Genomic DNA, 15,315 nt, shown 5'->3' on the forward strand with positions numbered 1-15,315 from the left:
TCACAGAAAATACAAAGCCAATAAATTCTTTTTAAAAGTGCTCAAGATAGTCATGAAGATAAAAAAATAAATTTGCCGATGTTTTCTTAATGCATAATATATGATCTTTATTTTTTCTTTTCCATACGTATAGAACTTAGACATCTTAATGTAAGCTACATGTACGTAAAACTAAAATAAACTCACATGTAAATTGCTGGCAATCTTCTTATACCAGTCTCTCTTCTGTTGAATAATACTTGCAAATGGTGGGATTTCAAGGCACATGTGAGCCATGCAATCTGTTTCTCTGATTAAAGTTAATATTTGAGGGTCAAAATTCACAAATAATTCTCCTGTTTCTGGAGCTTTTACCAAGAGAAATGCCTGAAGTCCTCTTTCAGTTAATTCAATCTGCAGGAAATAGAGTCATCATTCCTGATCAGACAAGCCAGTACAATGAAATACTTTGTTTTGGACATAACTGTCACTTTGGCAGATACTAACATCAGGTATTGCTGTCAATAAAGCTTGATATAATATGAATAAACAGTGAAACTTTATTAACACAATCTGTATGTACTCGAATGCTTAACAATCAAATGAACTGTTCTTCATGCAACAGACATCTTTCTGTTCGTTCTTGGCTATCATAAGCTGCATTCCACAGTCCAACATCAAAGCAGAGCCATAGACTTTCTTACTTCAATCCTCTTAAATCTGAAGTCTCATTTCCTTAAAACTTACTGCACATTCTGCAGTAAGGCTGCACACAACCTCCTTCATGAACTAAGTTATTCAAGAATAACTTCTTCAGATATCTTTTGAATAAATTTGTACTCATTTCTCCTTTCACTCTCTTCCACTGCCTAACAGATATACCACACTTCAATCTTAATTGTATCCAACCTCTGGTCAAATTTTCAAAAAGACTAAAATTAATGTTTATTATAGATTTTTTTTTAATTCTTAAAAGGGAAGTCTAATTATGCTATCGGGTTAACCGTCTTATTTGCATACCATTTGCTTTCCATGTGATTAGAAGGGAGAGCATTCAGAAGACCACTGCACATGGTAAATTTGTCTGATACCAGAAAGAAGTCATGCCTTAGGTAGGGAAATATTTACAACACAAAAAACTTTGCTGCTATTCCTATTTTGCAGTTGTCCTTTTGCTGACATAGTTTTATTGTTCTTCATTCACTTCTCAAATTTCATGTATCCCATTACATTGAGATGGAGCTTGTTTTCAAGCAATAGTTTCATAACCCATTGATTTCTGTCAATGTTCTTTTTTTCCTTTTTCTATGGAAGCCACACTGAAAATTTGCACCCCCTCTTAATGTCTAAAATACAGTTGACTATACTGCTTGCTTCACCTGTATTATGTACTGTCATGACATTTTACACAGCATTTTTCAAGAAATCATCTAATCAGGTTTTGTCACTGAAGTTGTCATGCTATATCCACCAGCATCAAAGTCACTCTTCATAGCTGCCTTAAATAGGAGCAGAATTTTTTCTGCAAAGTTGAGCATCAAATCTTACTGCACTCTTCTGTAGACTTCAGACTCATTATTCCCACTATCAATTTCCTCCTCTTTCATTTATGGTGCAATTTTTCGTGCAATTTTCATTATTGTAAAAAGAAATAGGGGTACATTGAAGGCACAAATCTTACATTGCCATAGAATGATAGGAACTTTCACACTTCCCAGGGTATTTTATTATTTTAATATGTCCAAGTTGAACATCATTGGCTATAGCACAAAAATAATGGCTTTACATCTTATGCTTTTAGAAAAACAGTGGATAAACAATATAGCAAACATCTGCTAATAAATAGGCAAAAAGGGAAAAAATGTTCAGAAACATCAGAAAGTGCCACAATGCTTCACTATTTCTACTGCATATAAGAATAAAAAGTAGTAGAAGCTACAGCCCTATTTCTGTTGCATTTGTATTCCCCACAGGACACTGCCCCCCTCTCGTTTTTCTTTTGCTCAGAAGTAGAGCAGGAGCTCCACCTTGTGTTCTATGATACACCCACATCCATCTGCACTCTTGTTGCCTCAAGGAGATTACTGAACAGTAATCACTTCTTTTTTTGCCATATCTGGTAGACAAGTGCATTGATGATAAAATGGATATACTCTTCATGTTTTTTCAAGGCATGTGTGCTCATTTCAAAAACTTAAAATTGTGTTCAAATCTACCTCCCTTTGATGCGGAGCAGGTTCAGCAAGTTTATTTGGTTGCCAAGCATGATTTGACTCTGCTATAAGAGAAACCAGAGGTTTACTTTTAGAACAGAGCAGAATCAGATCACAGATCGCTAGGACCTCACAAAAAAAGGCACCAGTTCAGGAGATATGCCTTGGATGTTACAGTGAGAATGTACTTGACTGCTCCATCAAGGCATGGTACGTGTCACAAAATCTGATCACTAGATCATCTAGCCAAAAGAGACACATGTAGCCCCACAATAAGCATACATCCTCCTTAATCTTTATAGCTGAGATAGTGAATATACCTTAAAAGTGCCCAGGCAATGACATGATATCTGCAGCCAGTACAATTCAGTGAAAACTATCATCAGTATACTTGGAATGATGCAGGCATCCAGCACAGTACTGGCATCAAGATAGAAACTAAGTCCAAGATAGAAACACTAAACAAATGCCAAAGGCTTCCTGATGCATCACGATTCCTCTTCCATAAAACATGAGGGACACGTATACCATACCAGCTCTCCCTGAAGAGCGTATTAAATGAAAGATGAGATTCTCAAGTTACCAGAATAAGCATGTGAAGTTAAACACATTTCAAAGTACAACAATGGCAATTTTCATTTCTGCTCAGGTGAAGAACCAATTATACAGAGGTCAATAGTGCCAAACTTAGATCTGATGCACCTCAAACATAATCTATAATGAAAGAACAGTTGAGGCAATACTCTTCAGGTTCCTTGATTCCCAAATGTTGGCAGTCAATACCAGATTAGTCATCAGTAACATATATCCAGCACCAGAGCCAAGGCAGTCTGAATACAGCATATTATACAGTGTCTAATATTGCATTCACTTCTCCTGTTTTAGTATACCAAATTAACACAAATACTCCCACTTACAGTATCAGACAGTCAAATCTGATTATCCTTTAAAATTTCATGCAAATGCAAGAGTGAAAGGAGAAGGAAGAGTCAGGAAATCTTAGCATATTCAGATTAGACAAGAGACAGCAGAAACCTCTGGTCTCAGGTCTGATGCAAGACCAGCTTTGAGAAGACAAATGTTTATCAGTACCAGACATTTTCACATTGCAAAAAAGTTGGGGCTGAGCTCCAAGAACAAGAGGCAGATGCATTGCTAATTGTGCCACCACCTTCAAAACAGTCATCTGGACATTCTGATCCTTTGTGAGATTTGAGAGGCTGAGGCCGTTTTTGCTACAACGTGCTCTTTGAGAAGGCAACAAAGAAACTGAAGGTGGAAGGTATGCTTATAGGATAGTAGAAACTTGCAGAGATTTCAAGACTACAAAGTAGTGCCTGCAAAAGCCATCTGATAATATGAAGGCAGCCAGAAATTCTATGTACAAAACTCAAGAGGATAAAATAAGTTCTAAATCTCATTTGACCGTAGGTAAACCATATTTTCTGAAGAATATTCAGACTACAAAGTGTTCTGCCTTACCAGATAGTAGATAAGAAATGAAATGGTTCTGTACTGGGTCTGGCTGTGATGGAATTAATTTTCTTGGTGCTATGTTTCAGATCTCTAATCAAAACAACACTGATAACACACTAATGTTTTAGCTATTTCTGAACAGTGCTTTGCACAGCATCAAGGCCTTCCCTGCTTCTCACTCTGCTCCCCTGCAGTGAATATATTAAGGGGGTGTGTGCACAAGAAGTTGGGACAAAACCAGGCAGATGTCCTGAAATAACCAAAGCGATATTCCATGCCGTGTAACATGATGCTCAGCAATAAAAAGGAAGAGGCAGGGGCTGAAGGGGCTAGCCACCTTTTGCTCTGGAAATGGCTGGACACTAGTCTACAGATGAGAGGTGGTGAGTGATTTCTTTTTCAACACTTACTTTGTTTTCTTTCTCTCTTCCTCCACTTATCCTTCACTTACTTAACAACTTCTTATCTCAACCCACAAGTTTTCTTGCTTTTACTTTTCTTTTCCCCTTCCCTGTCTCACTGGGGGCAGGTGGGGGGGAAGTGAACGAGCAGTTGCATGGTGTTTAGCTGCCTGCCAAGGTTAATCCAGAACAGGCTCAAAATACGCTTGTGCATTAAGTGTGCTATTAATTCTACAGGATGCTCTGTGTGTTGAGACTGGATGCTTTTTACATGTACTCAGAGAGTACCTATGGATTATCACTCAACAACCAAATCGATATTGCCCAGACCAGAGGAAAACTCAATGCCTGCTTTTAACTTAAGCTAACCAGCTGACAAAACTCCTCTCCCCACATATCTTGCACCAGAGTCAGTAGGATATAGCAGACACAGAGGGGCAGCTAAGCCTACCACTGAATCGTCATTATACATTTTCACAATAAATATTTTTCATTATAACCTCTTAGTTATAATGAAGATATTTCAATTGTTTCTAAATTCAACTAGAGGCAGTACAGGCACTGTTTATTAATAGACACCCTTTCTTATAAAGCACTTTTTCTTATTTCATCCCTCACTTAAGAAGCATCATAAGTCTGCAGCTTAGCATACCTGACGACTGCTATTAACCAGGGATTTCTTCACACTGATGTAACCCAGTGCTTTATTGAGGCCTGAAACAACAGGAATCCGATTTTGTCTGTAAAGCTAGATGTTATTAGTCTACCGACAACAAAACCCCATTACATTTTTTTTAAAGAAATATTCTAATCAAAACCAGGTGTTTTACCTGCTGAAGCCATCCCCTGTGGTAGATCACCTCAAACTCCATAAGAACTTTTGCTACTTTGTTGTAGTTACGGATTATGCGCTTGCCATCTGGCGTTTTCAGAACAGTTGGGTGCCGCTGGAAAGACTTCATAGGCTCCTGGATTCTATGGAATAGGTGGCGTGCCCACAAGATCTTACCAGCTATTGGAGGCAGATTACGAGCCAGTGGAGGGTCCTGTTTCTGCCTAGTGTAGATCTTACAGACTGCTTCTATGTCATGACCATAGTTTTGAAGTATTTTCTGATACATTTCATCAATGCCAAGTTTCGGGATTTGTAATCTGCTTAGAAAAATAATAATAATTAAAAAAAAAACCCTTCTGAAATTCATCAGTCGTTCCAGAATCCCTTGCACTCTTTAGAAAATAACTACTTAGCAGAGTTTTCACTAAAGCTTGAACAAATGCTGTCACAACCCGATTCCAAGCAACCAAGATTTAGACCAGATGATAAAAGTTTCCAAGTAAGCCTACACATTTTGTGTTTTGTCACTGTTTTCAAACACTGAGCTAAAATTATGTGCAGCAAACTGTAACCAATCCACCACTAGCAGTCTGCTGCATTAAACAGAATATTATAAGAAAACTGATACAATAAAGACTGAGGCTGCTTTGCAACAATGTGAATTTATCAAGATAAATTTCACTGTTTCCTAATACAAGCATTTCACACTCTTAACTGCACTGTAGTAACAAATTAATGTCATTGTTCAAGGACAAAGCTAAGGCAAATACACTAACAGCTATAAACTATTCCCGTACTTATGCTAATTTTGAAAGATGAAGTTCAAAGTCCACTTATGTTTTGCATTTTTCAATACAAAAATTACAGGTTTTATTCATCCACACTGCTGAGAAGACATCCCTTAACAGAGCTGAACAGTTGAGTGAGAGGAGGTTGAGCTGATTTTTCTTTGTATTTAAGGAGATGCCTCCTGCTCTGCTCCCTCTACCTCCCACCATCCTCAAAGTGTTAATTCCATCACTTGGCAGAATTCTAGCAATCTAGATAGGACACAGTACCTTTCAAATTTCTTCAGCATACTCAGTGCTCTCTCAGGGTTCAGAAGACTTTTAAAGGTGATGTCCATGAAAATCCTTAATTGATCCTGAAGGAGAGGAAATAAATCTACAGCAGAGAACTACATAAGGCACACACCACAAATATGCCAGGTATTATTTGACAGGATTTATCATGCACTACATTAGAACATAACTTGTTTATATGTAACTAACCTCAATAAGTATCATTTTTCTCTTTCTTTCTTCCCTCAAGAATTAAACAAAATACAACCAACTTTCAAGGCATTTTGTTTTCAAGTTCCCTCTGTAGCTGTGCAACCAACAAAAGCTTTTGTGCCCTCAAATGTCCCACCATGCTGAAAGCCCTCGAAGAACACTTGCTTACGTCTTTGGCAGCCAAAGCGAGCCCCAAATACTCTTTCTTTCCACCAACTTGTGATTTCAGAACTATGGGAAATTTAATTATCTAACTTATTTGTGCTACGCTCCATCATCCATTTTGTGTTATTATCACTAACACAACTTCTAAATAAAATACAGTAATAAAAAATCCTTTTGTTGGAGGCCCTCAGGAGCTTTTCTTGCCTAATCCATAAAACTGGTCTGAAAGTTAGATAAAAAATGCAAGCTTTAAAGTGGAGATACATTAGAATATTTTTTCAATTTCAGAATAAAAACTTTGAGATTTTAATAATTTGTTTGTCGGTAACTCAGAGGTATTTTTATTGTCATGAGGATTCATCAGTACATTTATTATTTGAATCATAAAACCTACATGAAGATCATTTATCTCTTTGCAAAACTCTTCATAGTCTTGGTCAAAATCAGTCTTCCGTTGATCCAAGAAATTGTAATTCCTTTTCTTCATGATGTCAACAATGCTCTAAACATTTCACAGAAAAAGAAAATTAACACCAAAAAATTATCAGAAAGACTTACCACACCAAAATATTTAGCACAATGGATTGTGCACATTCACATTTTATCTTTGCCATTAGTTACCAGTATATGCTGAGAATATACAGAAACTACTTAAATGACATATTTGCAGGAAACAAGTTGGTATGAGGGCCATACGAATTTCATTTATATTATTTAATTCTGGTTTAAATCAATTAGAACTGACAGAAGATTCAAAACCTTGCTTTTCATCAAAGACATTTGTTATGCATTGAATATTCTCTTATACAGAGGTTCATTATTTGTATTTAAAAGTTAACAAAGTTCAACCTATAAAAATATTTTCATATTAGTATTTTCCATGTCTTTAAATTAACAAGGTCCACAGAAAAACAGACTATTCAAAAGTCACAATAAGATGCAGCACATCATGAGCCCAGGACTTATTATTCCTGACTTCTCCTACATAGCTGCTGTTCACTCAAATGAAAGTACATCTTAATCAGCATCTCCCTTGAGCTGCACACACAGTTAAATGATTTCTAATAATGAACCACTGTTCAACATAGCAGTAGCTTACCACAGCACAGCTCTGAAGCTCAACATATTTTCAGCAGAGCAGACTTCTACCATTTTATTCAAAGTCAACTGAGCTTCAGTTTTATTGCTTTGCTGTAAATAAAAATTCCATCTTTCCCTCTAAAATCAAGTGAGCCCTAGATAGCAACTAAGTGGTAAAGCATAAAAAAATGCAAAAAAAAAACCTTCCAATTGTAAAAAATTTTCAAGTCATATAATCAGTCACATAACTACGGCTATGGTCCATGTCAAATACTTCAGTATCTCAATTTGTCACAGTTAAAAAGGTACAATCACTTTCTGCTCTTTATGAACGTTATCCAGAACCTTCCATGTAGTATTTTCCACCTAAGCATATATAATTTCCCCTTACCCTCCCTAAATGAAACTGACTTCACAGTAAGTAGGTCTCACACAAAGCTCTTACTTTAGGACTTGAGTGCTGCAATGTATAATGCAGTATGTGTGTAGGGAGTCTGCAAATTGCATCACAGCCTGGGCTAACAGTCACAGGCATCTTTTCAAATACAAATGCCTCAAATAAATGAGATGTCTGTGTTCCAGCCTACCGAAATACTATCTTCATAGCATGACCTGAAATTCTCAGCAACGTGGGTTGCTGAGAAGCCTGCTGGCACAGCTTTAGAGAGCAGCTCTCAGTGAAGTGAGTAAAATTTAGAGCAGCCCACACCTATCCTGCCCATGTGGAATAGTCTTGGACCAAGCTATCCTTCCAGTTGTGGCCAGGTTTCTTCTCAGAAGACTACAGAATAGAAAAGAATAGAAAACTGGCTACTGTGAAGGATGCAGTCAAGGAATCAAAACCCCAGACTGCAACAGGGAGTGACTCAAACCAAGATGGACCATGGAATGCTCAAATTATACCCTACAGTTATTTAACTGAAGTGATTTACTCCTGGCCATAACAAAAAGGAAAGGGACAGGGGAAAGCAAATTAGAATGCCACATTTGCCTGTACTGCCACTATATCACATGTGATCTCTAAAAGCAGTCTACAACCTCCACACATTGAATACTTCTGATTTATTTTAATATTTACAAGTGTTTTAAGTATGATACTGCATTAAGATATACAGTAAGGTAAGTTAACTCAGGCTCAGTAAAAGCAATGAAGACTCTACTTGCTAGAAAAGAAAGTTAATCTTGGAAAGAAGGAAGGAAAAGAACATGATTTTAACATTTATATTCTTAGAAGAGTTCCCTGTTCATGTCTCACTTCTACTAAATAAAAGGACCATGAAAGAAACCTGAATAGTAGTACTAACAAGCTTTTTGCTGTTACAAAGGAAAAAGCCTAAACTTAGAAGAGCTTTCCAGAACAAACCAGCTAATTTCTCTTCCTTCCAACCCTAAAGATACACATCTGTGAACTCTTTCTTTCCTCACAGAACACAAAGCTGATGACTATACTCTAGATGTAGAGTACGGACTTTGAATAAAACTAATGATCTCTTTTGCTGGAATTAATCTTGCTATTTCCTTAAAGAAACAAAGTAAATCTGAGAGTCTAAGTTTTTCTGGGTTTTTTGTTTGTTTGTTTGTTTTATTTCCATAAATCACAGTTATATTTGTTTGTATTTGTGCAGCACAGAAAGGAAAATCTGACTGCAGCATCAACCACCATGGCAATGGAAGCAGCAATTTTAGTCACAGTACACTTTCATAGCTAGCAAAATGTTTGTAAAGACAGAAATGTTGCATTTCTTACTTTTTTTCCTGACCATAACACAAAATCATGGCTCCAATTACTCCTGTTACAAACTCCTCCCATTTTGTTGTTTTTTTCCAATCAACTTTGATTTTGACATACCTCTTTCACACGTCCACCTGCCCTCTTTTCATCTTGTCTGCTTGCTTCCCCAGCAATCACATATTTACACCGCTATAACCCAGTAATTTTAGCACAACTTACAGAGTTAATTTGTCTCTCAGCAAACATTTTTCTAATTTTCATAACTATTTATTGTTTAAAGTTCAAGTTAGACTGGCAGGATAATCAAAATTTGCTGTGTACCTCATATTTTGTGATCATGCCTTCCAATCCCTCTATGTTAGAGTCCTTTAGAACCAAGTAGGTTTTCATAGTATTAAAAACATCTATTATCTTTACCAGACGTCGATGAAAGCTTTCAAACTTTCCAAAGATATAAATCTCACTAAAATCAAACTGTCTTTCAGCTGGATTTTGTTCCAATTTCTCTTTTATCAGGTGAAAGCAATTTTGATACTCCTAAAAACAATGAAGGGTTTAAAAGAATGTCAAGCATATAATAAAAGGCTGTCATCAGCTAGAACAAAATTTATGCAGACAGATATTATCCTAACTTGATAGGAAGTAGAAGTTTCATCAATAAACAAACACTATGAAAACTGTAACAGAATTTGTCTCTGAAAAATAACTCACCAATACCATCGCAGGATCACACATTTCATTAAATGAACTGCACGTATATGTATTTTTACATTCCATCCTTAACTAGCGTGAAATTCTGTTCCATTTTATAGCAGGACTTCATTTGTTTACTGGATTCCAAGATGACAACACAGATTTCAGTTTTCAGAGACTGAAAATAATTATTGTGTGTTGAGCAGTTTTATTGAGTAATAATGTTTCAAATTCTCCAAAATCACTTTCCAGAACAAAAACCCTTATGAAGTTAGAATACTGCTCCATAGCAGCTTCCAAATTTCATTCTTCAGCTTTCAGCTTTCTTAACTGGCCACAAGTCTTACTCCAAACACATTAAAATACAATTCTTCCCAAAGTCTGATTACATAGCCAGCAGATCTGCTTGAAATGGTTTCTTTCAAGAGTAGTACCCCTTAAAATACAATGTTCATTAATTTTTGTCACATATATGTATGGATAACTTCACTTGGAGGTAGTAATACAAAGGCTCCAGAGTTTCCTAAGTTGTTAACAATTCAAATTTTAAGTTTTCATTGAATTTCTGAAGCTTTTAGAACTAATAAGACCCAAATAAAAAACTAACTCTTAAACATATTTTAATTCAGCAACTGAAAAATTTGCTATATCTTTATAGAAACACAAATTTACTCCTTGTTGCTGATGGTAAGATGACAAATTTACACTAATTTGTGCTAGGACTATGCAAGATCTGTTGCTTCAGAAGGTGTCAGGATAAAGTTCTAGTCTTGCTAGCACATATTATTAAGGAATCAAAAATTAACAATAAAGAAAACCTAATATGAACCTTCTGATATCTGTATGTATGCTGTCAAAAAGACAGAGCTAGGCTCTTATCAGTAATACATGGTCAGAGGCCAGGAAGCAGTGCACATAAATTGAAACAGAAGATGTTCTGACTGGATGTACACAGAAAATCTTTCACCCAAAGGACAGTCAAGCAGTGAAAAAGGTTGCCCAGAAAGGCTGTGCAGTCTCTCCATCATTGGAGAACTTCAAGACAGGAATAGATAAAGGACTAGACAACCAAGTTTGAACTCATTCCTGTCCCTGCTTTGGCTTTGAGTAGAAGCTCAGGACCCTTCCAAGCTGAATTAACCTATGATACGATGTTCTGAAGGGGAAGGGGGGAAAAAAAGGAATACTCATGGAATTGTATGCAAAAATATAAAGACTGTCTTCCCAGCAAGTCTACACAACCTGAACAGCTGAATTCTTATCAGTTCACTAAACCTCCCTTTTCTAAAGGTATAGCTCATCCACATATCTTTGGAAACCATTCTATAATTCTATTAAAGCAGAGGGAGTTACTAAGTTGAATATATTCCAAAAGTTTTAATTTCTATCACACAACCCTCTGCATCACATAAGAAGAAACTTTCTAGAGAAACTCACACATGAAAATCCAATTCTCATATAAGAAGCATAGTTAAGTTAGGCTAAGCATCAAAATCCTGTTTCTGAAAGATCAACAGACACAGGACTGAATTCCCTGTTAGCTCTGATATAAACACACGAGTTCCAAAAGGTACTTTTCAGTTGCTTCATTTTCCTTCATTATAGCACTGTTTCCTCATATAAAGTTTTCCTAATCATACCCTCCTAAATCTCACCTTCTGTTCTGTTTTCAATGTTCTCTTCCCACCTACCTGTTTAAGTCTAATGGCTGCTTGTATCTTTTCCATAACTATCTCCTGAGGTTGATTCCAGATGGTGGCCGTATTGTTGTTTGTAATGTAAGATTTGCATGCTGTGATCATCTGATTGGTCACCTGAAAGCAGTTTTAACCCTGTGAAAAAAACATTTCAAGACAAAGCAGATCTTGCCCGTCTCTCAGTCTCATACCATACCTCTGACTTCACCAACATAAGGTCTGCAAAATAGCAATACTAAATACCAGCCACATAGACAGGCTGTCTTCCTTGTAATATCCAGCCTCCAGACTATTACACCAGCAAAATGTTGATTAACCATGCTCATCTAAATCTGAACACCTCGTTCCAACCTTGAAATGACATTGAGGACTACAAAGTTGTAACATGTAACATAATCGATTCTACAAAAAACAGTTCACCACAGATGAAACTCATTGTAACAAAAAGTTCCTCAACCTATTCATGTCAGGGTAGAGATGAGTTCTGATCTTCAAGAAGTCTGAAAAAATTCTTACAACTCCAAATTACAGATAGCAAAACAAATTCTAAACTTGAAATATTTTAAACACTCTTTACTTCAAAAAGCAGCATTAAATTGACCAAAGTCCTGCCTTTTCAACTGCTTGGTCCTTTTGCGTTTTCTGTCCTCACTCAAGGAACAATACAGAAAAAAAAATCTGTGAAAATTTATTTTCATGCTGTAGCACTGACCTTCACAAACAGCGAGGATATCTTTTCAGAAGTGTTGTAATACTGAGAGATACTCTGAATCATTTTAATTGTATTTATGAGTGCTGGAATAGCATCCACCATAGAGACCTGGAAAGAAACACACAGTCTGAACTCGGTTCAGTACTTCTGTTACCACATGTTAGCTTGACATCTAATTAGAGAATGCAGGAGCGTTATGAACATGGTCTTCCTAATATTTCTGCCTCTGTTTCTCTGGGCCTCTCCTGCAGACCTGCCTGTCCTACATCACCCTCCAAGCTTTACAATTTAGTTTTGGGGATAAAGTCTTGGCTAGAAGAATTCTCGTCAGCAAGTGAAATTTGATAGAGACAAAGGCCTCTTCAAAATTACCACTTATTTTCACAAAAATTATGTTTGTACATTGTTTTGCAAAACCTGATGTAAGCTTGTATGTAAAGAGAATTCAAAAATTGCATTAAGCCTCATGGCATTCATTTGAATAAAGGAACTGTGAAGAACAACATTCCTATAGTACTGGCATTTAGATCATAAAAAATTATGTAAAATAGATTAAGTGCCTGGGGGGAGGTGATCCTATAGCCCACTCTTTGGGGTGCAGGTGCCCAGGTGCTGACAGCAGGGAGGAGGAGCCAGGGCTGCCCTGTGCCAGACACAGCCGGTTCCAGCCAGCTCCAATGGCCCCACCACAGGGCACAGCTGAGCCCCTCAGGCACGGGCAGGGGCTTCAGGGAAAGCCTGGGTAAGAAAGGGCAACACATTGCCCAGCAGCCAGGACTGAGGAAAACTGGGTGAGAAACAGCCCTGTGAGCCCTGAGGGGAGAGCAGGAGTAGAACAGGATGGGCTCCAGGTGCCCCAGCAGAGATGGCCCTGAGGCCCCTGCAGAGACTCCTGTGGAGCAGGTGCTTCCCTGCAGCCCCTGGAGAGGGCCCATGGTAGAGCAGGGAAAAGTTTCAGGAGGATGAGCAGCAGAGAGGAACTGGTACACAGCCAGCTGACCACAGCCCCCCACCTCCTTGCACCACTCATGGAGAGGAGAAATAGTACTCAGAACTGAAGGGGCAAAGCTGAGCCTGGGAAGAAGCAGAGTGGTGAGGATATGTGGTTTTAATTTTTGTCTTTGTTTCTGGCTACCTGAAACTATTTTCACTGTCAATAAATTACTTTTCCGCAGGTCGAGTCTGTTTGCCCATGATGGTAATAGTAAGTGAAACCCCTCTCTCTGAAAAAACCGCGAACCGTTTCATCCTATATCCTGCCCCCATCCTGTTGAGGAGGGGGAGTGAGAGAGTGCTTGACCCATAGCCAAGATTAACCCACCACACCCATTTTAATTCTCCATACCCTATACTGTTTTCAGTAAGTATAGCATACACAAGAAATGCCTTTTGCTGAACACTTTGAAGAGAAGCATCATTTTAAAAGCCCAGAAGTCCTGTCTTTGGCCCATGAATGGGGCAAAGATTTTTCAGACAGCTCCTACTCACATCCAAATTTCCAAAGCAATGACAGTTTTACTCTATTGACAAGCTGGTTCTCAACATTTTACAGTTGAAATATCAGAAATATCAGTAAGGGAAAGCTTCACACTCCATGCCCTGACGGTTTCCACCCCAAGTGCTACAACCTCTCTAAACTAAACATTTCTGAAGCTGACATCACTTCCTCCTTCCTAAAAGCCAGTACAGGCAGCACAAAGCAGATCAAGTTTGGCATACCCTACACAGAGCCAACAGCAAGCGTATTCATTTTAACTCTGTTTTCAGACTGGGAAACACTGAAAGAACACACTGTTCCAATACTGTCCAGTAAATGGAAACAAACACAGCCATGCCGTGGTTGCCCAGAGCACTGTTTGGAAGTAGTTTCACTTTGGAAAACGTATGGAGAGAGAAGGGTAGCTAGGATGGTCAAAGCTTTGAGTCTTCAGGGCTACTCACCATTTTTCTCTGACTCCAAGACACATACAGTCAGTTGCAAAATTACTTTTTTTAAAAAAGCGACTATTGGCAATCTACTTTAGCAGATAATGGGACAGGGAGAATCTGTCTTCCTATCCTGTACTTTAGGTTGGCTGGTTTTGTTTACTCCTTGTTATGCTTACATCATTTATATTTACACCTTAATATTTACCTAACGATATTTATGTTTTCCCAACCAATAAGCTGAAAACTGCCTTATAAATATGTTATGCTAAGCATGATGTGACCACCAACACAAAGACAAAAGCCCAGCATCTTTCTTTAGCTTAGCACTAGGTTCACTTTCACCCTTTTTTTTTCTTTTCATTGCAAAGCTTTCACTTCCCCCTATAGCAGAGAATCCAGTTCCATCATCAGACCAGAAGCTTCATGGATAACCATGGCAAAAAAATAACAAGTACTTTATTTTGTAGCCAGAAATTCCCACTAGGCTTCTTTGAGCATAACTGAAGAAAGTATCAAATTGGAGATGCATACCTAAGATGCTATTTATGTCATTCCCAAACTGATCTTACAAAATACATTCATTTTAGTTGTCTAAAGAAATTTATGTTAAGAACTTAAAAGTTCTACTTACAGGATTGCCATTGTATAATGGGTCACAACATTTTTCCAAGGAATATAGATACTTCACATTATCTTTAGCTTCATTTGCTGCATCTGTGATGCGGATATCCAATGCTCGCCACTTCTAACAATAGAAAGTTGAAAAAAAATAAAACCATACATTTTAGAAAAAACTGTTTTAATATCACTCTATTTTGTCATTAGCCTTTCGACACATTTGAAAGCACAGATCTTTTACTTCAGTTACACTTGTTTACTTAAGATGAGGAACAGGTCCTTGTTTTGCTTCAGTAACTTGACTGTGCACATAATAGTTAAGACCGCTCAGCTCAACAAGTTATGCCAGTAGTAGTTTCAGACAAGGCTGCTGTAAAATATATAGACATCATCTGTTAACTGTTTTTGCTTGATGGACTAGTGAATATATAACTATGTATTTGTTTCACATGTTTCATTTTGATAAGCCAAGAATTTTTGTTTTATTCACTTATTTTTCTGTTTGTGATGG

At 37.5% G+C, this 15,315-nt stretch overlaps 1 protein-coding gene across 1 annotated transcript in view; it reads right to left on the minus strand.

Moving 5' to 3' along the window:
• DNAH5 (dynein, axonemal, heavy chain 5) overlaps window positions 1-15,315 on the minus strand; it is a gene marked incomplete at its 3' end in the record, with an annotated part of 82,137 nt that overhangs the window by 53,654 nt on the left and 13,168 nt on the right. Inside the window, exons 8-15 of the mRNA XM_010179121.1 lie at window positions 14,818-14,931; window positions 12,258-12,365; window positions 11,540-11,662; window positions 9,477-9,692; window positions 6,738-6,845; window positions 5,963-6,048; window positions 4,900-5,221; window positions 187-393 (exon numbers count right to left, since the gene is read on the minus strand). Coding sequence (XP_010177423.1) covers window positions 187-393; window positions 4,900-5,221; window positions 5,963-6,048; window positions 6,738-6,845; window positions 9,477-9,692; window positions 11,540-11,662; window positions 12,258-12,365; window positions 14,818-14,931 — 1,284 coding nt within the window. The remainder of the gene's footprint in view (window positions 1-186; window positions 394-4,899; window positions 5,222-5,962; window positions 6,049-6,737; window positions 6,846-9,476; window positions 9,693-11,539; window positions 11,663-12,257; window positions 12,366-14,817; window positions 14,932-15,315) is intronic.

This window comes from Mesitornis unicolor, unplaced genomic scaffold (assembly GCF_000695765.1).
Source record: "Mesitornis unicolor isolate BGI_N332 unplaced genomic scaffold, ASM69576v1 scaffold16772, whole genome shotgun sequence".
Lineage (NCBI taxonomy): Eukaryota > Metazoa > Chordata > Aves > Mesitornithiformes > Mesitornithidae > Mesitornis > Mesitornis unicolor.